The 25,965-nt window shown below is 43.2% G+C and overlaps 1 protein-coding gene across 2 annotated transcripts in view; it reads left to right on the plus strand.

Annotated features, from left to right (window-relative positions):
- The window catches only part of cep170aa (centrosomal protein 170Aa), a gene marked incomplete at its 3' end in the record, with an annotated part of 35,344 nt that extends 11,436 nt beyond the window's left edge, over window positions 1–23,908 (plus strand). The window contains exons 4-23 of one of the 2 annotated variants that reach the window (XM_079168388.1): window positions 1,102–1,191; window positions 2,855–2,933; window positions 3,193–3,251; window positions 3,385–3,622; window positions 5,330–5,467; window positions 9,412–9,585; window positions 9,835–10,140; window positions 14,671–15,012; window positions 15,205–15,494; window positions 17,230–17,322; window positions 18,014–18,131; window positions 18,349–19,896; window positions 20,164–20,214; window positions 21,287–21,560; window positions 21,753–21,933; window positions 22,401–22,568; window positions 22,686–22,774; window positions 22,916–23,009; window positions 23,110–23,161; window positions 23,577–23,908. In XM_079168388.1, the coding sequence (XP_079024514.1) occupies window positions 1,102–1,191; window positions 2,855–2,933; window positions 3,193–3,251; window positions 3,385–3,622; window positions 5,330–5,467; window positions 9,412–9,585; window positions 9,835–10,140; window positions 14,671–15,012; window positions 15,205–15,494; window positions 17,230–17,322; window positions 18,014–18,131; window positions 18,349–19,896; window positions 20,164–20,214; window positions 21,287–21,560; window positions 21,753–21,933; window positions 22,401–22,568; window positions 22,686–22,774; window positions 22,916–23,009; window positions 23,110–23,161; window positions 23,577–23,908 (4,716 nt within the window). The remainder of the gene's footprint in view (window positions 1–1,101; window positions 1,192–2,854; window positions 2,934–3,192; window positions 3,252–3,384; window positions 3,623–5,329; window positions 5,468–9,411; window positions 9,586–9,834; window positions 10,141–14,670; window positions 15,013–15,204; window positions 15,495–17,229; window positions 17,323–18,013; window positions 18,132–18,348; window positions 19,897–20,163; window positions 20,215–21,286; window positions 21,561–21,752; window positions 21,934–22,400; window positions 22,569–22,685; window positions 22,775–22,915; window positions 23,010–23,109; window positions 23,162–23,576) is intronic. The other variant, XM_079168389.1, reaches the window with a different exon arrangement.
- Window positions 23,909–25,965: the final 2,057 nt, after the last annotated feature.

The following is a 25,965-nucleotide window of genomic DNA, read 5'->3' on the forward strand; positions in this document are numbered from 1 at the left end:
GGTTGGCTCTTCCCTTTGCTTTGCTTCAGACGAGATTTTGACTTTAGCATGAGGGTGCAGTCTGAGAATATATATGAGATCCAGCTCCCAGTCAGAACGGGCTGACTGCAGCACAATAATCTAATTATTGCCTGAATCTCACACTGCAAATTACTAATATTCTGGTTTTCATCTTCTTCTTTTTTTTTTCACTCCCATTTTGTTCAAAGTGTATTCATGAATAATGAGTGAGACAAAGTGGCTCAGCTGCGCAACACTTCAGCACCGGTAATGGATTTGTGAGATGGATCTTGTGTTAATACATATTTACACGTTTGTCAGATATTATCACTGTGTTTGGTCACCGCTGGGGGGGAAAGAAATGACGGCTGGAATTTTTTGTCAACCCCAAATTATGAGCAAATCGCAGAGAAATGTTGTACCTTACACTGAAACATCTGGCAAGCAGCTGCACACACATCGAACCTTTGAATCAAATATGAAAGCTAACAGTTCCAGGACAAGGTTTCCTTTGTTTCTTGTATTTTATGATGTGCCTTATCTGAAGGGCGTTCTAACAGACATTTGGAGACTGCAGCACATTTTCTCATCAGTCAATGTCAGTGAATACTTGAGAGGGATATTTGCCAAATTCCACAATATATGTATATCTGAGTCTAACATTCACCACACAGAAGGTGATAGTGTGTGTGTGTGTGTGTGTGTGTGTGTGTGTGTGTGTGTGTGTGTGTGTGTGTGTGTGTGTGTGTGTACAGCTGTGGAAGTGTCGACATGTTGTGTGCCGTGTCAGAGACATTGAAATACCTTCTGATCTGCTTCAAGTTGATATTACAGTAGATCTCATGCATAGTGACATTGAGGCTCACTATCATAGATTCCTGGCGTTGGATGCTCATACCTGCATAACGATGTAACATAGCACAGTCTGCTCCAGTCACACACAGCCCTCTAATGGTGTGTGTAAGAAACAGATGCTACTCTGCAGTTCACAGTCAGGCTTACACTCTTGTAAAGATGTGAAGACATTTTGAAGAAGAGCACTAGAGATGAAGTGTTCCCAGTGGGTTAATTCTTCATGTTTGTGTATGTTTTCGTTTGTAGTCGCGCAGTGTGGATAAGCAGCACGCAGTCATCAACTACGAGGCTGGGACAGACGAACACAAGGTCAAGGACCTGGGCAGCCTGAATGGGGTGAGTTCACAGATGGAAATATGCAAAACGGAGAGAGAGAGAGAGAGAGAGAGAGAGAGAGGGTAGGACAAAGGTAAAAGGACAGGAGAGAACAAAGGGGGAGAGATAAGAGGATGAGCTCAACCAGCTGAAGGAGGAGTAAAGGGGTTTAGAGGGAGACGGAGAAGGACTGCAAAGATAGAAATAAAGAGATACAGAGGAAAACAAAAGAAGACATTCAAGGTAAAAGTAGAAGGAGCTGAGGTCCTGAAGGGTTAGAGGTTAACCTGTTTTTTTTTTAGCAATCAATAGGACCTTTTATTTTACTGCTTTTAATCAATCTCCCTGTCAATAAAGATTTGTATCAAGACTGAGGTCAATAAGAATCGAATCCTAATTATGCAAATTACAACATAAGGGCACAATCTGTGATCCAAATATAAACAAAGGGCAATTTAAGTCTAAAATGTAAGTCTATTTTCTCATGATTTCGGAAAATTTGGTTTCTGCTGACAATCGCAGGAAATAATATGAATATGAATATGAATTTGTTGTTTTTTCTAGAAATAATTTTAAAAAATCAGTGTTAGGAGTCAGTGTGTAGAGAAACACACTGTAAAGCCTCTGTTCGCTGCTAAAAGGTATTTTGGAAAACAGTAAATAACCTTTTGGGGATAGATGATATAAAACTTGCCACACGCAGTTAGTCATGTGTAGTGATTAACACTCAGTCATAGCCTCACATCCTCTCCAGCTATCAGACAGGAAGTCAGAGTCAGAGCCACTTCCTGCTGTGTCATGAACCATCCAGCTTCTTTGGCTGGATTCAGAGGAAGTTTTCTTCTGCTGAGTCAGTGGATATATATACAGATTTGCCACAATGCTGATTTAAAAAGCTGTGTACTATGTTACTGAAGGTGTCTCATTGCTGCTTTGTAAAGCTGTCATGAACTCATCTCACTAGAGAGGACGCAGGAATGTTTTATTACAACAGCGAGTATGATAGAATTTCATATGCAGTTCAGTGAAACCTGATATCTCAGAGCTGCACAGGAGAAGGAGGGGGGAAAGGGGGAGTCGGAGTGGGAGAAAAGAAAGATGGTAAAGAAAACGGTCAGGGAAAGAAATGGATTGTCATGCTTAGGCTTTTACTTCTGGCTGTGCAGACTGATCTCTTGTTATGAGATACCAGGATTAGCTGATTCAACTGTTGGCATAACACATACTATTACTCACAGTAAACTCCCATGTGTCTGGCAATGAGAATACTGTTAAAGCTTAAAAAACCCTAAAACCACAAAAGAACTATATGAGTAACATGTGTTCCAGCTTCTCAAATGTGAGTTTTCTTTCTGTTTGTCTTCTCATATATGAGATTAAAGTGATTATCCTTGAGGTTTGGATTGTTGTCGGAACAAAACAAGCACGTCGAGAATATCCCTGTGGAAATCTGTTGAAACTATTATTGGCATTTTTAACAATTTTCTATCTCATAGACAAAACCATTAACCGAGACAATAATTGGCAGATTAATCGTTGTCCGCTGCAGCTCTCATTTCCTTCAGACGCTTCCACGTGGGACTTAACTGTGGACCAGCTTAATCAGATGCCTTTTTGTGGTGTTATCTTCCTTACTGTTACATTTTATTCAAATTAGCATCTTGGTTTTTCCTTCCCTCTGCAGACGTTTGTAAATGATGTCCGCATTCAGGAGCAGATGTACATCACTCTGAGGTTGGAGGACAAGCTGAGGTTTGGATATGATATCCTTTCACTTGTCTGATCTTTTAACCTCTTCAGCCCTCACACATCCACCAGCGGGTTAATCATTCCACAGAAATATTGAGCAGCAAAGCATTTTTCAAGCCTAGATATTATAATATAAATTATTACCGAAGATGCCAACTTTTTTTACTGTGAACTATTTGATGATAGTCAATTGTTTTGTGCATTACTGTGTCTAAAGTGTGTGTGTGTGTGTATGCTATTGTGATAAATATTTCCTTAACACGTCAGTTTCACATACCAACCTGTTCACAGTGGTGAGAGGAGAGCTCACTGTGCCTGAAGAGGCTCTAAAGGTAAGAACACACACACACACTAACATAGCCTGTGCTCTAACACACACTGTAAAATATCTGTTTACCATGATACACAGTTGTATTATATTACTAAATCGCGAAGTACTTTTTCTTCTCTTCACCATCTTTTCAGCATGAAAAGTTCACCAGCGGCCTCCAGCTCAGCAAGAAGCCGTCCAACGGTGAAACCACTACCACCACCACCACCACCACAAGCAAGTCCCCCGCTAAGACCCCAACAAAGACGCTGAAGTCCCCCAGTGGCAGCAACCCAAGGCCAGCGGAGAGTAGAGCAACAGACGGGGTCACTTCCTCCAAAGAGCCTCCAGCTAAACCTGTGGACCCTCACAAAGCTGAAGAGAAGATACCAGGTGAGAGACAGATCTGAGGGAAAAAGTAAAAGTGAAGCTGGATCAGAAATTGTATGAGTTTGGTGTCGGGTATTACTAGTACCTAATATTTAATGTGAATTAAGACAATTTGGATTTTGGTCTACTTTTTACATTCTCTCCTTAACATTTAGATCTCATTTTACTTTATATATATATATTTGTAGATATTGTTAATATACAAACATAACATACATTTTGCACATGTTGTTAATCCAAAAATACACTTTGGCACAGGACTCAGCTAAGCATTGAACGGATGATCAATCTGCCTCCAAAACCTTTGGCCAGTACGGGTATCGAACCCGCGACCTTGGCGTTATTAGCACCACGCTCTAACCAACTGAGCTAACCGGCCATGTTTTTCTGCATGTTAAGCTATGGAAAGCTTTTCAACAATATACTAAGAATTTGAATTTGATGTGTTGTGACTTTCTGTTACTTGAAGAGAACATGTTTCTGTGTCCTGCATCCTTTTACTGTAGGTGTACATTTCATGGTCCACTGTTGTGCAACACACAACATTTCAAATTACATCACATATGTAGTTTTTAAGAGGTGTTTAACCATTTTAGAAAACACATTTTCAGGCAGATTATGATTAAGTGAAATTATGTGTGGTGGGGTTTTATCTCAGGCCAGTAGGGGGTGGACATAGTCAGCAGGGAGTGGGCTTTAGCCACCACACCAGCATGCAGCCAGTCTGAGGGCGTCCCTAACAAATGACATCACGATCCAGGCTGGGGTGCTACTAGCAGGGGTCCTGGTTAAGCCCCAGATGTTGAAACAAGGCCACATGGGGTTTGTGTTATTGCACAGATTAAGCAGTAACAAGGTCAGAGGGCCTGCATAATGTAAACCCATATGCCAGCACTACTTTTCTTACAATAAAGTAACATTCACATACAGTGTTGCATGTCTTCCCCATCTGCTGCTCGTGTTTTTAATGATACCCTCTCTGCGGTTCCATGGATGTAATCTTGCAGTGTTAGTACTGTAATACCAGGCCTCACCCAGACATTACACCTCATAGTGGGCATACATTCAGTAGCTTTTATAGAGAAGGCCCCTTCTTACTGAACGCAATTAGGCACACAGCATCTATAATTATCTGCACATACTGTGCTTGAATGTACATTAGGACAAGGGATATTAAAGTAAAGGAAGAGAATAGAGCAGGAAGAAGTTAACACACGAGGAGACTTCCTGTGGTATTGCAGTGTAAGCTACAACATAGCTGATTCAAATTCAGCTGGATACCGTTGTGGGTCTTTCCCGTCTCTTTCAACTACGTTTCCTGTCACTTCTCTACTCTGGTGACCAGTTAAAAAAAAAAATTCTAATTGGGACAGAGAGGCAAACAGAAAGTCCCTCTTTCATTTGAACGACGTGAGTCTGAGAGAGAGAGAGAGAGCGAGAGCAAGAGAGCGAGAGCATGATAAAGAGTGTGCACGTGTGTGTGTCCATCCTGCTGGCTAAAGTTCTTAAAATAGGTCAGTGGTGCGAGACTCGACCAGAGGGGAATTAATGCACCAACACACACATACACAAAGAGCACTTTGTGTCATACAACAGCTTATTTCGACACTACCAGAGTATTTACTTAACATGTTTAAGATGACAAACCCCAGTTAAAGCTACTTTAAAATGTGCACAGGCTTTGTTAAAATGTGTCTGCGTCTGTCTCAGGGGATGCTGCAGCGCTGCCTCGTGGGACCCCCCTGTACGGCCAGCCGTCTTGGTGGGGGGATGGGGATGCAGATGATGAGAACTCCTTCAAACAGGAACTCAAGTCGTCCAACAAAAAACACGACAGCTCCGTTTCAGGTAGGAGGTATTCCGAACTTCTAACTGTCATCACACGCATCATCTCCTCATCACTATAATTCAAACATGCAGTGCAGGAAATTATGGATACAGGGGTTTGAAATTAATGTTTAAAACGGATATATATCATATTGCCAAAACATCAGTGGTGTAAATGGAAGAAAGCTGGTTGATAGTTCAATGATGCCTCTGTATTTGTCACTTTTTACCATTGATTTTTGGAGTAAAGGTTGTATAAAATGTTTTTACAGGACAAGTAAAAAATACAACAAAATAGTTTGTATATGAATATACCAAACAATTGTGTGTATTTTGTCTTACATGACAGTTAGGGCTGCACAATATATTTATATTTTTTTTATCGTCATCGCAATGTCATCACACATCGCAAAAACTGCAATGTTGCATTTTCAATATAGTAACAATGTATTATATTAGATTCTGTCTGTAGGCGCTATGTTGTGTGATGCAGGCTGTTAACTCTTTGAGCCCTCGCCGTTGGGCATCGTCTGATTGGTCAGAATCTACACGCATGCGAGTGAGGTTTATCAGACTCGTGCTGCCACACTGTTTTTAAGTTATTGTTTTGAATGTGTATCGTGAACGTCCAGATGCTCTGGGATTTTTTTTAAATGTACCTATATGTTATTTTGTATTGGTGCATTTTATGTTCAGTTCAGTGTTCTATTTGTTCAATGAAAGACTCCTGGACATATTTTCCCTTATACATATATTTCATACTGAAAACAGCAGAAAAGCTAAAACGAGTCCACTTCTCTCAAGTAATATTGTTATTGTGACGTTATTGCACTTTGCTTTCTCCTCATATGATGCCGCCCTTATGACGATGGCCACAAGACACAGATTTCATACGGAATTTGATGTAACACTGACATCTTTAATGCTATTGGAGCCATGTATTGTGTGATAAATCAGTTTTAAAAAAAAGCACATCAGCATTTATTATTTGTATTTTCAGCAAAAAGAAAAAAGTGTGCAGTAGGTATTACTGCATGCTACAAACAGTATGCTATTGATAGCCCACAGATGAAATGCAATACTAAATTGAGTCGTGCAGTGCAAATGATTATATCTCAGTGTTGAAACAGTAGCTTGATCTTAATGCCCTCTAGCTCTGTTTACTTGCTCTGTGTTGGGGTAATGGCCAGCCCGACTGTGTGTCTGTGCACGTAACAATGTATATCCAAGTGCACACAAAGGCTTTTTTCAGAGCCTGTATGTATGTATGTCTGTTTGTTCACAATACGTGCGTGTATTGTGACCGTTGGACTGGGGGGGGATCCCGTGAACTGCTGCTGGATACTCACAGTAACAGGATTAGAGGCTACACCAATGTTGAAACAGCTCAGCGATACGAAATCAGTCTGTGCCAGCCTGGTTTAGTGTGGTCCAGTGTAGTCAGAAAGGAGTGGGGGGAGGTTAATCAGACACAAACATTGGAGCAGACTGAAGCGTCCTCAAATCTCTCGCCACATCTGGATGGATTGTCTGGGAGCGTCTTCACCAGCCTGTGAAGGAATCCTTCCTTTGATTTAACAGTCATTTAAATCATTTCTGTGCTTCACCACCTAGATTCTGCTGTGGGTTTTACCAAAGTCTTTTGCTGTTGGAATAAGATTAGAAAAGACTGTCATTTTGGAGTCAATCTGTGAAAGAGTGGCAGGGTGATTTAAAACCCTAAAAGCTTTCCAAAAAAATCAGGCGAATGGGATTGACTCCTTCAGCCATGGAAGTGGGTGAGTTGAAAACACTTTGCCCTCTTGGAACATTGACTTTTTGACTGAGCGCTGAATAGATGTTTTGACGTTGGATGTGTTGTGTGAAGCCAGCAGCGTGCTCCCCAGGGGGTGTTGCACAGTGCATTTATGTAGGTTACATGGATCTCAGCATCAAAAGAAGACCTTATCAGTGTGCATGTCCTTAAAAAAGTGTGAGCACAACCACTGAATGTGCTCTGATAAACTGTTAACGTCAGATATACAGTAGCCGTGAAGGGGAAGTGAAAGAGAGGTTTCTTTGGGAAGGAAGCGACTCTGTTTGAGTGTTCTTTGTTTTGTTGCATGCATGTGAATGTCAGTTAAGTTTAGTGTGTGTGTGTGTGTGTGTGTCCTTTTCTCCTTCCCATTGAATAGGCTGTGTTTGCTTGTCAGAGCCCCCTACCCCCTTCCTTGTGTATTGTCACTCAAGCCGTTTGCGTTACGCCATTGCACCAGCTCCCCCATTCCTCCCAACACACAAGCACACTCATGCACACAGCGTTCAAACAGACCACTCTCTCAATCCATACTGCAGCGATCATTAGCTCACCACTCTCTAATTCTCCGGTAAGTATAGCTCTCAATTCCATATGCTTTGTCCAGTGGAGCTGGTAAAGGACTGTCCATTTTAATCAACTTTTTATTTGTGTGGCCTGTTTTGTTACCTGTGGTTTAAAATATATATATATTTTACAGCTCTTTATTTTAGCTGTCTTTAGAATTTTAATGAGGAGTCAGAAGTACTGCAGGTAATAAACAGCTTTACCACTGTTCGTTAAAGTCTGACACACTTACGTCTTCTGTAGGTATGTTGAATGCCCATATATTCCAAAGTGTCATTAATCTGTAATGCTGTGTCTGTTGTCAGTTTTAATCTCTGTATGAAGTAGGCCCTAATGGAAAACTTTAAAGCTGAGTCTATAAAGCCTAGGATTTGCATGTTTATGGCCAACAAAAGAGACATTCCGCATCACAGTCAGCAGTAGTTTAAACTGTATGGTCTTTACATGAATGACATTTAATGACATTTAATTCATTCATACAACTTAACTTCACAGAAATACTAGGTGCTTCCCAGACAAGCCATGTGATTGATGTCAATGGAAGCTCTGATAATATTCACACGTAGTCACACGTAATACATTTGTAAGACACAATAACTGAGCAAATAGAGATACGGAACTTACTGTGTTTTTTCAGTTTAATACGTTTCTTTTTGACTTGTCTATCTTATTTGCATGGTGTTACGTTCTCAGATAAATCGTTGGATTATTTAACATATTTTATCTCAAGATCTTAATATTTGCACTCAGTTTAAATCCATCTTGTGAATCTTGCCAACAGAGCAGCTTATGCTGGCAACTGCAGTTTTTGTTTCAAAGATGAGTCCAAAGAGATTTTTTTTAGTAACATTGAAGTGGAAAATAAACTCTTTAATTCAGAGATTGTGAGAATCAAATTTATGGAATATACTATTTATGAGAAATTCACTCATACTTATTCACTAATAATTATATTCTGCAAAGTCAGTTTCCGTATCTTGCTTTTTTTTGCCAATTGCCATATGTTCCTACATTTGCTGCCCAACATGTAGCAGATGGCCCCTCTAATTTCTGAAAGTATCATTTATCATAGTCAGATCCCACAGAGGCTCTGTTTGTTAATACGAACAGATGAGAAGATAAGCGCTCCATATTGTGAGCGCCCCAAAGAGCTGTACCAGCACTTCTTATCCGGAGTGACTTGTGTTTATGTTTGCATGTATGTCTATTTGAGGGACAGAGAGTCAAACCGAGAGACGGACAGACATATGTGCATGTCTTTGTAGTGTTTGTAGGTTACAGGGCTGCATCCTCCCCCAGAAGGAGACAGTAATTCTGATAAATGGTGAGACACACTTGCTAAAGAGAGGACCATGATTGAATTGGCTCATTTTGGGTTGAGCTTGTCCTTTCACTTTTCACTTTTAATAATGAATCCTAGCATTCATCTCTTACTTTGACATTGAAGCATTGGGGTGTTATGTTATTAAACATATTAAACTGACAACTGCATCCACTCCTGGACTATATGAAAACAGATTTCCCTATGAGGACATCATAAGACACGTTTTGTCATCTACTGTTCTGTTAACCTGTAACATCTTTATGTGTTTTTCAACCTCAGACAGCAAGGAGGCTCGTCGAGGGGAGAAAGCTAAAGAGGACGGCCTTCTTGCGTCCACCGCCCATGATTCCAGCTACTTCGAGATGCCTACCAAGGAGGGTCACATGGAAAGTAACGGCATACATGAGATTCCCACCAAGGACACAGAGGGCACCGCCGCTCAGAACTCTGCAGGTGAAGTATACATTTTATTTATTCAGATTTATGGTAAATAACACTGGTGTCTTTTAGAGTTTAAAGGGAATGTATGGTTATAGTGTCTGCGTTAACGTAGTTAATAATTACAGATAGTACAGCACTATTACATTGATTTGATTATATGAAGAACTCATAGTGATAAATTCATTTGTACAAGTGCACCACCCAGCACCTCTATATTTAGTTGTACTTACTGACAACAAACCTGCATGGTCTGCTCCACAGCTCAAGGTCACGCCTCCTTCACCATCGAGTTCGACAGCACTTCTCCAGGGAAAGTCACCATCAAAGACCACGTGGCAAAGTTCACACCCGACCAGCACAGATCGCGCTCCAAGAAGAGTGGAGCAGGAAGCGGAGGAGCAGGAGGGAGGGACTTGAGCAGCCTGCAAGCTGCTATGATGGCATCGGAGAGCAAGGTAGCCGATTGGCTGGCCCAGAACGACCCCACGCTGGTGCGCGGCGAGTCAACGGAGGACGACAGCAAGAGCATCAAGAGCGATGTGCCGGTCCATCTCAAAAGGCTAAAAGGTGGAGGTTGTTTGCCGTTAACATTTCTGTGTGTGTGAATTGTGTAAAGGTTTTCCGGTTCTTTTACTTCTTTCTTGATCATTACACCTTCTCTCCTTTCTCTCACAAAGGATTCTTATGCACTGTCTCACATTTCTACATCTCTTTTCCTATACTATGTAAAGACTGGGTTATGCTTTGTTGGCAGTAGTAACCAGGCCAGGGGATTAGCAGCTAGCAGACAGAAACATTTAAACCCCCATATCTACTGCTTTAACATCCAATCACAAGGCTTAGCATGAGTAGCATTGCACGGCCCCCATTAAATTTCACTTTTTCACCATTTACATCCAGTGAGGAGCACATACTCTACACATATACTACTTCATGGCATGCCTGACTACAAGAGCTTTAAATGTGGCTTTTGGTTTGACTCTTTTGCATTGTCAGTGTGGACATCTAAGTTTAGCTCTGTTGGCTTGTTGCTATGTATCCTATGGGTAAGGTTTCATATTGCTATGACTGTAAATTGCATGCTTGTCTGCATTTCTTTGTTCTCTTTTACCTGCAAGCAACCAACTGCAGAGTCGGCTCCGGCTGCCAGGGGTTTTGTGAGAACGGGCCAGACTAGGCGACGCTATGCTAGGCTCTGTACTGAGGCAAGGCTATGGTAGACCACTACACGCTGGTCATGAGTTAATTAAATGGAAGCCAATTTATGATGTTGTTGACATGTGTGGGGGAGGCACCAGCAGACAGGAGCTGATGAAAATGGAAATCTGTGAAGCAGGAGAGGAAGGCAGGAAAGCTAATACATTAGAAGGAGTTAGTACTACATACATGTCTACTGGCTGACGGCCTGGTCACATGATAGATGATTATGTCGCTCACTGACTGGCTGGCTGACTTTGGGACTTCTAGGCACTGCAGTGTTTCCAATTGAAGCTGTGGCTGATTGCTACCTGATGAGTTGTGTTTCAGTAACCTGAGGGAAGAGATTGGAAAATCTGACAAAACCACGAAATGGGAAGTGATTATGACGTGAGTTAAGGGAGGAAAACCAAGAATAACTGTAACACAGAGAAAAGAAGGGATGAAAAGATGGGTGGAGTGAGAAACGAGGGAGGGAGGGAGAGGACAAGGTAACAATGGATAGAGGGCAGGTGGGCAGCTGGATGGAAAGATGTCTGTTGATGCCGGCTGTGGCCATGTGCGGTGTGCAAAACAGGTACAGTGGGAAGATGGGCGAGAGGGGGAGGAAGATCTGGTACTCTGAGATCAGCATTTGCAGCAATAACAGCAAAGGTGATTGGACAAAGAAAGGCAGGAGGGGGGGGGGCTTGTTGCCTGGACTGCAGTGAAAGCTGAGAAAAGAGGAGAGAGCAGTTTTTAGATAGTTGTTATAGTAACAGTGATGCAAATGATGGCAGGGGAAGAGCCAATACAGACATACATTTACAAATAGACAACAAAAAAAAGTAGCAGCGGACGTCTCTTTGTGTCTGTGTGAGTGTGACGGCTGCAGGAGCATGTGTGAGAAACGCATTTCAGTGCTGACGGAGGGCGCGTGTGAGGCATGTGGATTTGTGTGTGTGTGAAATTCATCGTGTCTGTGTTTGCTGCGTGTGTGTGTGTGTGTGTGTGTGTGTTTGAGACATGCTCAGCGCTGATCTGCAGACAAGCAGTGTAGCATGTGTGGTGTTGCTGAGGGTGTGTTACTAGGCAGAGAGAGAAGCAGAGGTTTAGCGGGGAAATTGAGAGGAGGCAAAGCTTTTGATTTGTAAGCATCAAGGTGAGTGTTTCTGTTCTTGCTGTAAAGAGCAAGGTAGAGGATGCATCTTCATACTCTATGTTATCGCTATCAATGTTGGAATAACAACTGTCATGTGTGTATTATTGTAACATCTGAAAATCTGGGCATTTTCTGTGCCAAAAAGATGCGAGTCCGATCAGTGTAAAGCTATAAATGTGTGACCTGAAATGTCCTTGAGATTGCATTTTATTGTATTTTATGAGCATTGATATTAATTTGCAGTAGTAGAAAATGCTAAACAGATACACAAGGCTTCAATATTGCGTGTGCATATTATACTGTGTGGTACGCTCTTGTACAGCACAACTCTGTATGTTGGGGTTGCATGTTTGCTTGTCTGTGGCTGTGCATGCATGTTAAGTAAGTGCATCCTTGTGTTCTGTGTGTGTGTGTTTTGTGTGTGTGTGTGTGTGTGTTTTGTGTGTGTGTGTGTGTGTGTGTGTGTGTGTGTGTGTGTGTGTGTGTGTGCAGCCAGCAGCGGAGACAGAGTTCAGCTCCCCTGTGAGTCATGGCGGGGCGAGCGGGGCCGAGCGCTGGACTCTCACAGATAACTCTGTTCTCCTCTTGCCCGGCAAACAGCTTCTTTGTCCGGGGGGCCTAGCATGAAAGACCTGCCTTTCTCTGTCAGCTTATATCTGCTGATCTGCTCAACCTACTATTTTTCATGAAATATATGCTTTATTTAATTTCAAACAGGGATAAAAGACAGGAAAGCCGGAGGAGCTGAGTGGTGGAATATGACAAATGAGCTGCAGAGTCTGAAATGGGCCCGAGGCCACAGAGCTTTTGGGATAGTGTAGAAACAGAACTTTAATAAAACAGCAATTTAATATTTTACTTCAATAAATTTGACAGGGTTCTGAGAGACAAAAAAAAGAAAACAGGAGAGGCTGAGATATCTTGATATGAAAGATTTATATACCGATATAGTATGTTTTCTGGTAGTTCAATAAAGAAATAATCAATATGAAATAACCACATAATAAAGACTTGATGAGTAAACTGTACTGTATAAAGTCAGTGGAATGCCCCCTGATACATCCCTATGTGGGCGACTGTGGCTCAGTGGGAAGCGGGTCGTCCTTCAATCAGAGGATCGGCGGTTCGATCCCTGGCTCTGCTGGTGTCAGGCGGTGTATGAATGATAACATAGTCCTGATGGGCAGGTGGCACCTTGCATGGTGTGTTGACATGTAGTTTGAAAGCGATTTTGAATGGTCGGAAGACTAGAAAAAGTGCTGAACAAGTGTATTTATTTCTAATTACACCTTGCCAATTGTTGCTGTCATCCTCCAACATGCAATATCTCAATGATTATCCATAGTTGTCACACAGTACACTGTCCATAATTTGACTTTCAGAGCAGATCACAGTTAATACGAATCTAGAAAGAAAAGACATCAGAGCATCAGACTGATTCAAAGTCACTGTGTGTGGACGGTTCCCCCGGCAAACCGCTATGGTCCACTCAGCCGTGGAAGCATTGTGTCCTCTATCCTCGTGGAGGGCAGTCCACCTCTACTACTTGATTTATCTCTAGCACAGTGTAGCTACAGTGAAAACAGCTTTAAACACCACCGCTCGGTTGTTTCACTCCAATGATTTTAAATATTTATATATAATCTCACACTATATAAAATACATTGATTCAAATAATCTGCTGGTGAGCTGGGACAGATAGTAGTCTAGATTATAGAGTGGTGAATTGATGTTCACACCATAGTGTTTTGCATTCATTAGTTAGGACATAGCATGAGTTATGAAAGTGGTTTGTTTTTTCCACTTCTCTATCTAATACCCTGACTGACTGACTGTTTGCTGGTTAACTGACAGCTGATTGATTGAGTGGATGTCAACTCTAATGGCAATATACTATAACAACCTGAGCCTTAAGAACCCCCCCCCCCCTCTCTGTTTGGCTTTTTCTTTTCTCCCACTTCATTCAGTTCCTCCACTCTCCCATCCAACCTCTTTTCCTCTTCCCCCCGTCCTCCTTCCCAGTTAAGCCTCCCCTTTTCTTTCCCAGACTACTCTCACCTCCCCTCCTCCTCCATCCCTGAAGCCCTTTCTCCCAGCTTCCTTCTCTCCACGTTCTCCTCCTCCCCTCCCCCTTGCCGCCCTCTCACATGCAGTAGGCAGGGCCAGTAATCGTGTGGGTGGCATGTCTGGATTAGGGTGGCACACTGTCTGCCTTTGCACAAAACTGAGAGGACGTGCTGATTTAACCCAGACTGATTCAATCCAGGCATTTTGAACACAGGATCTGTTTTGGATGTGCTTTTAGGAAGACGTGGTTCTGTGCTGTGGTCGATATGGGACTTTGTTCTTCTTCTTCATGGTTGTTTAATTTAAGTAGACATCTGTACAGCCACACACATTGTTGTACTGCACTTTGCACTCTACTGCTGTATTTATGCACAACAGCTGTTGTATGTTGCTATTGTACTGTTGTGTGCACATGTTTAGATATGGATTTAAGAATATTAGTTCATGTAACATCCAACAGGTCACCAGAATATGTCTCTAGGTTACAGTATAAGTCAGCGGTTGTAGATACAGCAATAGTTTGAACCCAACCCGGGTATGCAAACAGATCTATTTGATTGTGATTGTAATTGTTAGACTTATTTATACAGCGTCATGTGGAAAGCTAGTCTATTTTTCCCACCAAGCATTTATTGTTGAAAGACAAGAATGGTTAAAACTCAACTGTGTTCCCTCTTGTTGTGTCCTGATAGGCAGCAAACATGAGGATGGCACCCAGAGTGACTCAGAGAATGGCGTGGGCCTACGTTTCGCCAACCGCCGCCACGCCCTCGAGGAACGCCTAAAAGCAGCACATTGCCTCGCGGGAGCTGGAGGGGGGAGCATAACTGCTAGCGGGTCAAGAACGAGCGGCAGCCGCACTTCCTTCATGATCGAGCTCTACGACGAGGAAAACCCTCGCAAGCGCCGATCATATTCGTTTTCCCAGGCTGCATCCCTGCATGGGCTAGGAGCTGGTGGGGAGGGACTATTTCCTCAGCCTCCCTCTCACCCCAAGGTGTTCAGCATTTCCACCTCTGCTACTTCAGACTCAGGTAATAAAACAGTTTCATCATGTCTAATGTATGTTCCGATACTCGTTCTAAAAACAGTTTTGTGTTTTCTAGAGTTTTAAAGAGAGAGAGAGAGTAATTCATGAGGTTAAGTTGTGTTTTGTGTGAAAAAGTATCCGTATGTTTATCATTTTGTAATAGCTTTATTTCTGCTCTACATGTTGTTACCTGTAGGTAAGGTCCCGGCTCCGTTATCGGCGACAGTGACTGCAGGAGCCCCTACGGCTGCCCGGGTCCTTCTCAAGCAGAGGTCAGAGGACCAGAGTATCGGTCGCAGCTCGGTCAGTACCGGGCTGGCGACAGGCAGCCCCACCAGCCCCAGCGAGGACACCTCGGTCGTGGGGAGAGGCGCGGGAACTGCTGGAGGGGAGACAGGGGATGACCACAGCGATAAGGGGACCTACACTATCGAGCTGGAGAACCAGAACGCGGAGGAAGAGGAGGCCAGGCGCATGATAGACAAGGTAGGAGGAGTCTTCAAAGATGTTAGCAACTACCTGCTCTATGTAGGATCAGTTCTGTCTTTTTATTATGAATTCATGCCATAAACGCCAACACCAATTTGTGATAAAACAAGTAATTTGCTGACCCTGTCTGCATAATACTGCAACGAAATACACTTCACTTTAAAGCTCATTCCCAGACAGTGAACCGCCACACACATTATTCTACCACACAACACTGCAATATTGTACTATATCTCAATCTGTTACTGTTGTACATATTATGACGAGTATGTAAGACTATTACTTATGTCACATAAATGTAATCATGTAGTTTAGATATTTGACTACAGTTGAGTAGACTTCAATAAACTATAAACTGCAGGGACCTGAGCAATTTTTGTGTGATTTGTATTTGCCATCGCTTGTGGTTATTAAATACATTCATCTTGAAAGCCGCTATAGTTTGCCACAAATCAAGGGAGGTTTTCTCTTTTTATTTCTTGTTTACTGTTCGGTCTTAAAGTTCAGATCACTCTCATCACACCAGAAGACATAAACATCCTCCTTAGTGGCTTCTTTGCTTATCTGTGATCGTAAAAGTAGCAAGTGGAATGACAAGAGCATAATTCAAACTTAATCTGCAGTAACTCTAAAGACAATAATTTGACCAAGCACAAACAGACCACAGCAAGGTTAATCGTCTCTTTATTACCTGCTTCGTTGGCACTTTTAAGGGTTAGAAAATCCTTTGTGACTGGTTTGTGTTGGTGCCACTAAAACAAAGCTATCATCTCCATCCTCTCTGTCCCATTGGTAATCCTAATGCTTCTGTAATAGCCCGTGGAGACTTGCTTCAACAAGCACTGCCTTGTTTTATTAAACGACGCTCCGGGGCGGTTGAAAAAACATAATCTGTTTCTTGCTGCAGCCTCCGTTCTGTGGCACGGCAGTCTTTCATGGTCACTGAAAGCATATCTGAAAGGGGCAGAGCAGCACTCTTCCTGAGAGATGATTTAATGTTAGTTTCAGGGTGAAGCTAACATTTCCTTTGACCGTCATTACAAGAAAAGTAGTTTAAAATACTTAGCAAATATAGCTAAACCGTTTCAAACACAAGCTGACTGGTCTTTTTAATTGACACCTACCAGATTCGGAAGTTGGGATTTATTTTTAGGAAGTTAAGTTGTTGCCATCAAGGGTTTATTCCATGGACATAATTTAAACTTTTCTAAATTACATGTTAAAGAAGCGCATGTCCCTTTTAAGTGTTGTATACAGGTGTTATCTGAGGGAGAGCAGTGATAATAATTAGTGGGGTGTATTTCTAGTCAGTGCTAGTCTTAGTGCTTTACATTCAAAACTGGAAGTGTTGTTATGCTAATTCCTGTAATTAACTGACAACCTAATTGGCACACTACTCACAGTCCGTCCGCTCTCGTTTCCGTCTCCCCCCTTTTGTAAATCCAGTGTGCGTCTGATTTCTGTTTGTTGCCATGATACTCAACCATCAAGTGCAGATCGTTGCTTTAATTGATAATATTACCATAGTGTTTATGTATCACGAGGGTATTTAATTATCATTACAAAGTGTGCTACAGAACTTATATGCTTCGGAGGCAATACAGAAAAAAGATTAGAACAGTATGACGATACATAGTGCCATCAGATTTGCATGCATTATACTTCAGCAGGATGTCCATCTTTGACCACATTGTCAGCTCTCGTTCCCTCTTGCGTTTTCAAATATGTGTAGGTGTTTGGTGTGCAGCAGAACCAGGACTCCTCTAGTCTGTCAGACCTGAAAGGAGAAGGAAAAGGAAAGGAGACCGGAGAGACGGGGAAAGAGGTAGAAAACAGTACTTTAACCTTTGTGTTTATATCTTCACCGATACAAGAGTAATATTGATGTTGCTCTCACTCCCAATGTTTCATTAAGCCTCTCGGGCCTGTGTAGTATAACAGAGTCATGGCTGAGTTTCACAATGTGAGTCACAGTCACTCCCATGCTTGACCGCTGTACTCCCCTAGCCTTTTCATGGGAGTAGGCTCGTCCTCCCTGAGACTGACCTAGATCATACTAAGATATGGTGAGACATGATCGGCCCTCCAGGCAATTTCAGAGCAGGAAGGGGAGAGTGTTTATGAGCAGTTTCTATCTATTGAAGTCTTTGAAGTCATTTATATTTGTCACATTTTCCAAGAAAAGTGATGAGCAACTGTTCAGCTTTACTTAAAACTTTCTTGATCAGATGACGGCGGGGTTTCTTGGGCGTAAAAGCAGCGTAATCAGGCATGTTTCGATTTTTAAGTAAAATACAAATACAGGAATTTGTCTTTAACATCACGCCCTTCATTCTCAGAAACCTAATAATTTCCATTATCGTGCATTACATTTCAGATGAACAAATACATGCTAATCTCACACATGATCTCTTCTATAGATTCTATGCCACCACTAATTGCTCTTTTTTTCTGTTTTTCCTCGCTCCTGTGTCCTACTCTCTTGTCACCCCACCCCCCACTCGTGTCCCCTTTAGGCTCTTGCTGGCGACTCGAGTTGGGTCTCTCAGTGGGCCAGTCTAGCTGCCAATCACACCAGGACCGACCCAGAGGGCTCAGGAGCAGAAACAGCCGCCTTCCTCCACAAAGAAAGAGGTACATAGTCGCTTGACTCTCAGAGAATAAATAGCTGAATGAATGAATAAACAAATGAATACGCTGGAGTAAATTATGATTTTTTTAAAATACTAAATATTTTTCTTTACAATCATGTATATTATAAAGCAGCACTTGAAGTCCCTTGAATGTGCTTACAATTCATGTAAAAAAATAATTAAATCTCAGTTAACTGACTTTGTCCTTTGTTCTGTAGGAACTGATGCCTTTGAGTCGGGTGCGTCCCTCAGCAGAGGCGAATCCTCTTCCAGTCTAACCGACCGTAAGCGCAGGACCCTCCCCCAGCTCCCTGTGGATGACCCCCGGGCTAAGTCCAGCATCAAAGCTCTTGGACTGAGGTCAGAGATCGGAGAAAAACAGGACACGGAACCCCAGGAAAAAGAGAACAAGGGAGACGGGGAGTCCCCCACTCCCATGAGGGACGGTGAGATGACCAGTAAACGGAAACAAAGCTCCACATCCTCTCCGTCCAAGGCTCCTCTCCGGTCCTCAGGCAGCACGGAGCGGAGGAAGAGGTCAGAGGAGAGGAACGGAGGAGGATCAGGAGAAGACAAGTCGGGGAAGCCTCTTGTACGTCAGGGCAGCTTCACAATTGAGAAGCCCAGCGCTAATGTCCCTACAGAGCTCATCCCACGCATCAACAGAGGCAGCAGTGGGCGTGAACGTAGTGACTCCGTGGGCAGCATGGATACTGCTACGCTCCTGAAAGACACTGAAGCTGTCATGGCATTCCTGGAGGCCAAACTAAGAGATGAAAACAAACTAGACCAGAAAGGTAGTAAAACTGGCATCCCCCCTCGGACTGGCTCCATCTCTCCTGAGTCGGATGTTGACACGGCCAGCACAGCTAGTCATGTGACTGCGGAGGTAGAGAGGAAAGCGTCAGCTGGGGGAGAACATAAACGACGCTCCTTCAGCAGCATGCACCGTGAGAAGAGCAACATCAGCACAGCTTCCAAGACCAGCGTCACGAACGCAAGTGCCCGCGATCGCTTGGATAGGAAGTCTAAAACAAGAACTGCAGAGGGGACTAGCCGAAGTGATGCACGGCGCTCCGTTCAGCCGTCCTCTGCCTCCTCCAGAGCGCGCCAGCCTTCTCAGGATCTCACTGATGACGACCAGACTTCTTCCTTCCCCATCTCCGACATCCTGTCCTCAGACCAGGAGACCTACTCTGGACCCGTGGGGCGCTCAGCACACGGACGTGGCTCAGATGATTTTCTGCATTCCAAACTGGATAGCAGGTCTAAAACTTCTACCAGTGGATCCTCCAAAACCAGGAGCTCTCTCCAGGCAGCCACAACCTCCTCCATAAGCAAGCAGGCCTCACTGCCTCAGCCGCGGCCCACAAGAGCCTCCCTTCTCCGCCGCGCTCGGCTGGGCGATACTTCTGACACGGATCTAGCTGATGCAGACCGGGTGTCTGTGGCTTCTGAGGTGTCCACCACCAGCTCCACCTCCAAGCCGCCATCCGGTCGCAAGGGGTTGTCACGACTGGACATGCTGGCTCAGCCGCGTAGGACTCGCCTGGGCTCCATCTCAGCCCGCAGTGACTCGGAGTGCACTATGACACGGAGCTCCACCTCTTCACCCCGTCTGTCAGCCGAGACTGCTCTGCGTCTGGGCCTGCGCTCGTCAACACCAACAGAGAGCAGGCTGACACCCAGAATGAGGGCCAACAGCGTGTCGAAACTGAATGAGACCAAGACTAAGACCACTACGTCTGGATACTGCTCTCCCACAGGTGAGCACGTCACCTGGATAACTCATTTCCGGTTTACTCCGGTTTTCTCATAAATTGTGGGAAAAAGCAAAGAAATGTCTTATTCGATTATTTCTGTTCTAAATTAGTTATTTCTAAAAGCAGGGTTCTTTGCAAAGAATTATGTGGCGTAAGAATCAAGTCCACACAGTCTACACACCATTGCATACCTCATTATGTGTAAACATTTTGTCTGTGAACATTTTCACTGTGCTGTGACAAACTTGTGCGTTGGTTGTCATCGTCCAGAGAGCTCTCAGCCCGAACCTGAGGGCGGTGATGCTGAGGAGGAGCTGATGGGTACTGTACCAGAACTGTAGAGCCTTGATTAGACTGTGTGTGTGTGTGTGTGTGTGTGTGTGTGTGTGTGTGTGTGTGTGTGTGTGTGTGTGTGTGTGTGTGTGTGTGTGTGTGTGTGTGTGTGTGTGTGTGTCAGACCTGGGTCACAGCAGATTTGAGATTTGCAATGAAATTCTTAATGTGTTTGGAATACTTTGCCAGATGTAAATTGAACAGTGTAGTTTGTGGTGTTACTACAACACAACAATACATTTCAGTGAGTAAAGTTGAAGTGACCCAGCTCTAGCATATGTTGCCATGTTAACTCTGCATCTCCCCCCCTGATGTTCATCAAGTGTTGCTGTGATGAAGACCCACATGTTCTATTCTCAAACTTCAAAACCCATGCGCAAATGGTTTTTGGAATAGGGCTCCACCTTGTGGAGATTTGTATTCATGACACCTCCACTTTGTCCCATTTTACCCTGAGACAGACAGAGCATGGTGTTGTCTCATCATGGTGCAGCTACATTAATGCAGCTGGTGTGTGACCGTTTTGAAGCAGCTTAACATATGGCGCTATCAAGATTTGATGTGCCTTGCTTTTTGTTGGCTGCCTGGAGCTTTTAGATAAACTCACGTGGAGTTTATTTTTGCTGCTGTCGCTGTTGTTTTCAATGTGGTGTTATCATCGCTAAAACATAACTATCAAACATAACAACAACTTAACAAACTGAGATACAAAAAGAAAATCAAATGCTTTGCTTCACCAATCTTTGTTATTCACAGCCCCCTCATTTTTTATTTGGATGTGCAGTATATTGCAGAAAATATCTTGTTTTGTATCTTTGTAAAATAAGGTATATCTACATTTATTTAAGTCCATAGTCAAAAAGATCCTTTCTCCTCCATGATGTAGTACTTGCACAGTATTTGAATTTTGCCGATCAAAGCAGAATCCGGGCGCTGCCTCAGTAACAAAGTATCTCGTGTTCAAAAGCTAATTTATTAACTTCATGAATAACAAATGTTGTAATGGAATAAATATACCGTAATGCTGACTAAACGTTTTGCCCTTCCGTTTCCTCCACAGTGTCCAGTAGCAGCAGGTGGAGACGTCTGCCGCCGGAGTACGGCTCCACCTCAGAGGAAGAGTTTGGCTCCAGCCGGAATTCTCCGAAACACGGAGGACGCTCCCACATGCGTCCTCATCACCTCGCCCCACACCGCAGCTCAAGGCTCGGCACCGCCGCCAGCCCGGGCTCCGCCGTGGTGACGGGTCCGGGTGGAGGAGTGATCAAACACCGCATGAAAGAGCAAGAGGAGTACATCAAGGACTGGACAGCACACAGCGAGGAGATAGCCAGGTATTGATCTGCACTGATATGCATAAGACTGATCTATTAACTGATTCAAATGATTAAGTCTTGCATGAATCTTTGATATGTTTCAATATTTGTATTGTAATGTTTGATAAGAGCTGCCCTTAATGCCTTAACTTCTAGGTTGCATGTGTTCAGCTTTCTAAAGAACTCCTCCATCTGTCTGATGGTTAACAGGTTATTCCCCTGTGTGCGCAGGATCAGCCAGGACCTGGCTAAGGACTTAGCCATCTTGGCCCGTGAGATCCACGATGTGGCTGGCGAGATCGACTCAGTCAGCTCATCTGGCACGGCACCCAGCACCACCGTCAGCACCGCCGCCACCACCCCGGGATCGGCCATCGACACCCGGGAAGAGGTAGGCCCTGCACGTCCCACGCAGCCGGACATAGAGGAGAGCATGAGAAAGGTGCCCGTTTTTCTTCTTCTATCGTTGCCTTACTGCATGTGCTTCCATTGCACCTTTGCCATCCCTCCTGTGTTGCTTGTATGAAAAATGGCCTCTTTTTTTTGCTTCACAACTTTCATCTGCCGTGAGAGGTATTCATTTATTAATCTCCCATCTGCTCCACTTTCATTCCTGTATTACTTTTGCCATGATAGGATTTACTTATTTTAGCACTAAAGGGTTGAATCTGACTTTTTTAAATGGACAATTAAAGCTTTGGAGCTGCTTATCTCTCTTTTACAGAGTTCCTAATTCTTTCATTTCTCACAAATATTAACTCTATTAAACAAAGCTTGAATAACATTGTGAGAAATCTCTTCAAGTTTTTGGTTTTTACGTCTGTCTCCCTTTTACATCTCTCCCTGTCCTTTGCTCAGTTGGTGGATCGAGTGTTTGATGAGAGCCTGAACTTCAGGAAGATCCCGCCTGTGATTTCAACCAATAAGGCGCCAGAGATCAACGGCAAACCAGTGGAGCTCCGCCCCCGTGCCCCCGACAGTCTGGAGCCCCGAGCTCTGAGGAGACGCACCTGGAACCGAGAGGAGGTGAGCATCGCACAGAGCGTGACATCACAAATATACCAACATGGAGGCTTTCACAAGAACACTTCAGAGATTACCTTCAGGTTGTCAAACTTCTTTTCTTTTGCTCTGTGTTTTCAGGCAGTGTTGGACAGCCTGCTGCTCAATTCAGTGTCTCAGCTGTCCACCAAGATCAGACACTCTATCGACAAAACAGCAGGAAAAATCAGGTAATTATACTTTGCAATAGTATAACTGTCTGTGAGTATATAACAGTGTATCTATTTAAGATGTATCGATTCCTCGGTGTGCCATTGTGTTGCTTTGAATAGCCACTCTGTGACGTGTGTCCTGTTGTTGTTTTTCTCCAGGATATTGTTTAAAGATAAAGACAGGAACTGGGATGAAATTGAGAATAAACTGCGATCGGAGACTGACATACCACTCCTGAAATCCTCCAACAAGGTACAGAATCCGGTCCGTCTGAGTAACATTTGATGAAAAGAAGAGTGCAGTGTTATTGGGAGCTAATACTTTTGTTGTTGTTGTTTCCTCCTCTCTGCAGGAGTTCTCCTCAATTCTGCTCGAACTGAAGAGAGTTGAGAAGCAGCTTCAAGGTAAACCCAAGTATAATCACACTAGTACTAAAAACACATGTGAACTTACCTGAACTAGAAACAGACTTTTGGGGTATTTCTGCTGCAGCATCATTTTATTTGTTTATTTGCATTCCATGATAGAGGAGGGCGTGAATATTAATGAGAGAAAGTCTCTGTACACGTATCTGAAGTATTTCTCTATAATGTTAAGTATTCATGACTACATGTGCAAATAATCAAGTTAAAATAAAACATAATAAGTTATTTCTTATCATGAGTTAAGACTCAAAAAATCATTAAGAAACCACTTAAGAAAATAGGTTTTTTAGGGCCTTTAATACAAACAAAGTTTATTTTAGCTGTGATTGTATGTATACATTGAGTTTTAGACATAGCCGTCCACACATTGACTCTCTCCCTGTTTCTGTCCCAGTGATCAATGTAATGGTGGACCCAGATGGGACTCTGGACGCCCTGGCCAGCCTCGGCCTGACCAGCCCCACCACCCCTACAAAGCCCCAAACCGCCAAAACAACCTCCACTTCTGCCACCAGCCCAACGTCTGCTCCCTTAGCCAAAGAATCCCTGCCGGCGATCCTTCCCGGACCTGCAGGATCAGCAGCCTCCGCCAGGGTTCAAGCGTCCTCTGTCAGCACAGAGGAGACTGCACGAGACCCCAGCGTGAGTCTGGGGTTAACAGGAGTCGGAGGACTGCCCTTCAACCGCATATGGCCGAGCGGAGAGGAGGCCATCGCACAGAAGTGAACAGAAAGTTTCTCAAGAAACTCAATGCTAAGTGAATGAACAGGAGCCTGGATTGGAGTGCAGGTGGCTGGTGATCAGCTGACCACACCAGTCCAGGATTATGGGTATAATACAAACACAATTTAGCTGAAGTGTTATGAAGTCACATCTGGCCGGTTATGAAGTGCTTCAACTGACCCAAACCCCCAACTGATGCATCGTGGATATACCCTCAACGTAAATTCACCCTTGAATGATTTGGATAGAGTCATATTATGAGTTTTTTCAACTTGAACCTGACTTCCTGATGGACAGAAGGCGTCCGGGCTGCTCTCTCAGTGGACAGATCTCTGTGGTTGTACAGTCTCCACTCTTCTCTAGTCTCCTCCTCTTGCCTTCTCCACGTGTCTGGACCCTAACCTACACTAAGGACATGCCTTAAAACACATCCTCCATAGTAGCAGACCTCGTCCCCTCAAATAATATACAGAACAGCTTTTAAGACTTTAATACAGTACTTTCAGACAAACAGAATGCATTGTAAAATAACACTTGGAAAATATGTTCTATTTACACTATGATGAAACACAGGACACTGCAGTGATTTATTAGCTCTTGTTGAGTACAAAGAGTATTTCAGCAGCCTTAAGTAACCACTCTGACAAACCACACTGTCATACAGACATGATTAATGCCTAAAACGGCTCATAAATCAAGCAGAATTTCAGCTGTTTTTCATAACTCTAACCGTCCATTGATGCTTCTCTGAAACTGACTCTGTTGAAAAGGATTTGTAGTGCCTCCCCATCTCTGTGCTCGCCTACTTCTCTGTTACCCATTATGTTTTACTCTCTGCCTCCCTTCCTGTCTCTCCCCAGTAGATTGGAAAAGTGTTTCACTCCAGTAGCATGTCCAGGACGGAGCTGAGAGCTTTCTTCCTGCAAGTTGGTGTCTGTGTTGATCTTACTAATACTGAATGGTAGTTTTAAACAATAGTAACAGCCTTTGGGAAACCAATGATCATGTTGAGAGAAAAAAATTCACTTACCAAAGTTAACAAGTTTGTTGATCTTGCCATTGTGAAACAGTTGAGCCATTTTGAAATTCATCTGTTGTGCAAAAGCCTGGGAATCTTTATTTAACATGTGGCAGTTCATCTTCTATGCCTCACGCTCTGCAGTCCGCCCGTCTTCTCCGAATGTCAAGACCATTTCTCATTCATTACAATGAAACGCTAGCTTAATCATTGCTGCCATATCTTTTTTTGATCCATGTGACATGCGCCCTTAGCTATCGGCTACAGTGCATCCACTCAAGTGTCCTATGATTTCCAATTGGCTTTTTTATACTTTTTCCAGTCACGGACGATGTGACATTTTTTTAAAAACAACGAGCGAAGAAAATAACTCTTTGAACTAAATATTTTTTAATATTTAGATACTGGTATTGTAGATATTGTAGACTTACTTGTTAATGCTTTGAATTGCCTCACACTACATTTAATTTCTTGGTCACCAGTTTAACTACACACAAAACCTGAACATGCAAAAGCTGCTGGAATTGGTTTTAATTGACGTCTCGTTGAAAAGAACACGAGCGACCTACAAGGAGGCTTTGTTGTGGTTCAAAGTGCGTCTTTGAGGAACGTCAGTAAGTAGACATGTACACATCTTTGAAAATATGCGATTTCATACCGGTGTATCTAGGTGCATTCTTCTATTTGCACCAAGGAGAGAAGTTCCAGCGCACTGATGCTGTAGTACTGCAGAGACCGAATAGTTAACCTATTTCTCATTTACTTCACAGGGACTAACCACTTTCTGAACCTCTCTTCAGCTTATAGTCTGTGTTCTAGAGTAAGACGACTTAAAGGCAGTATATCAGTACTTAGATACTAGTCAATTTAGGTACCAGAATACATGTTCATTTCCTTCTCTCTATACTGTACTGTACAATGTTTTTCAATTGCCTCAAAGTGCCCATTTTGTCTATGGAAAGGCATTGATTGAAAGAAAAGAAAAAGACATAGTTGTCTTAAAAGATTTCTCTTATTTTGCACATCAGATTGTGGTGTTTTT

The sequence above is a fragment of the Pholis gunnellus genome (genome assembly GCF_910591455.1).
Source record: "Pholis gunnellus genome assembly, chromosome: 11".
Taxonomy (NCBI): Eukaryota; Metazoa; Chordata; class Actinopteri; order Perciformes; family Pholidae; genus Pholis; species Pholis gunnellus.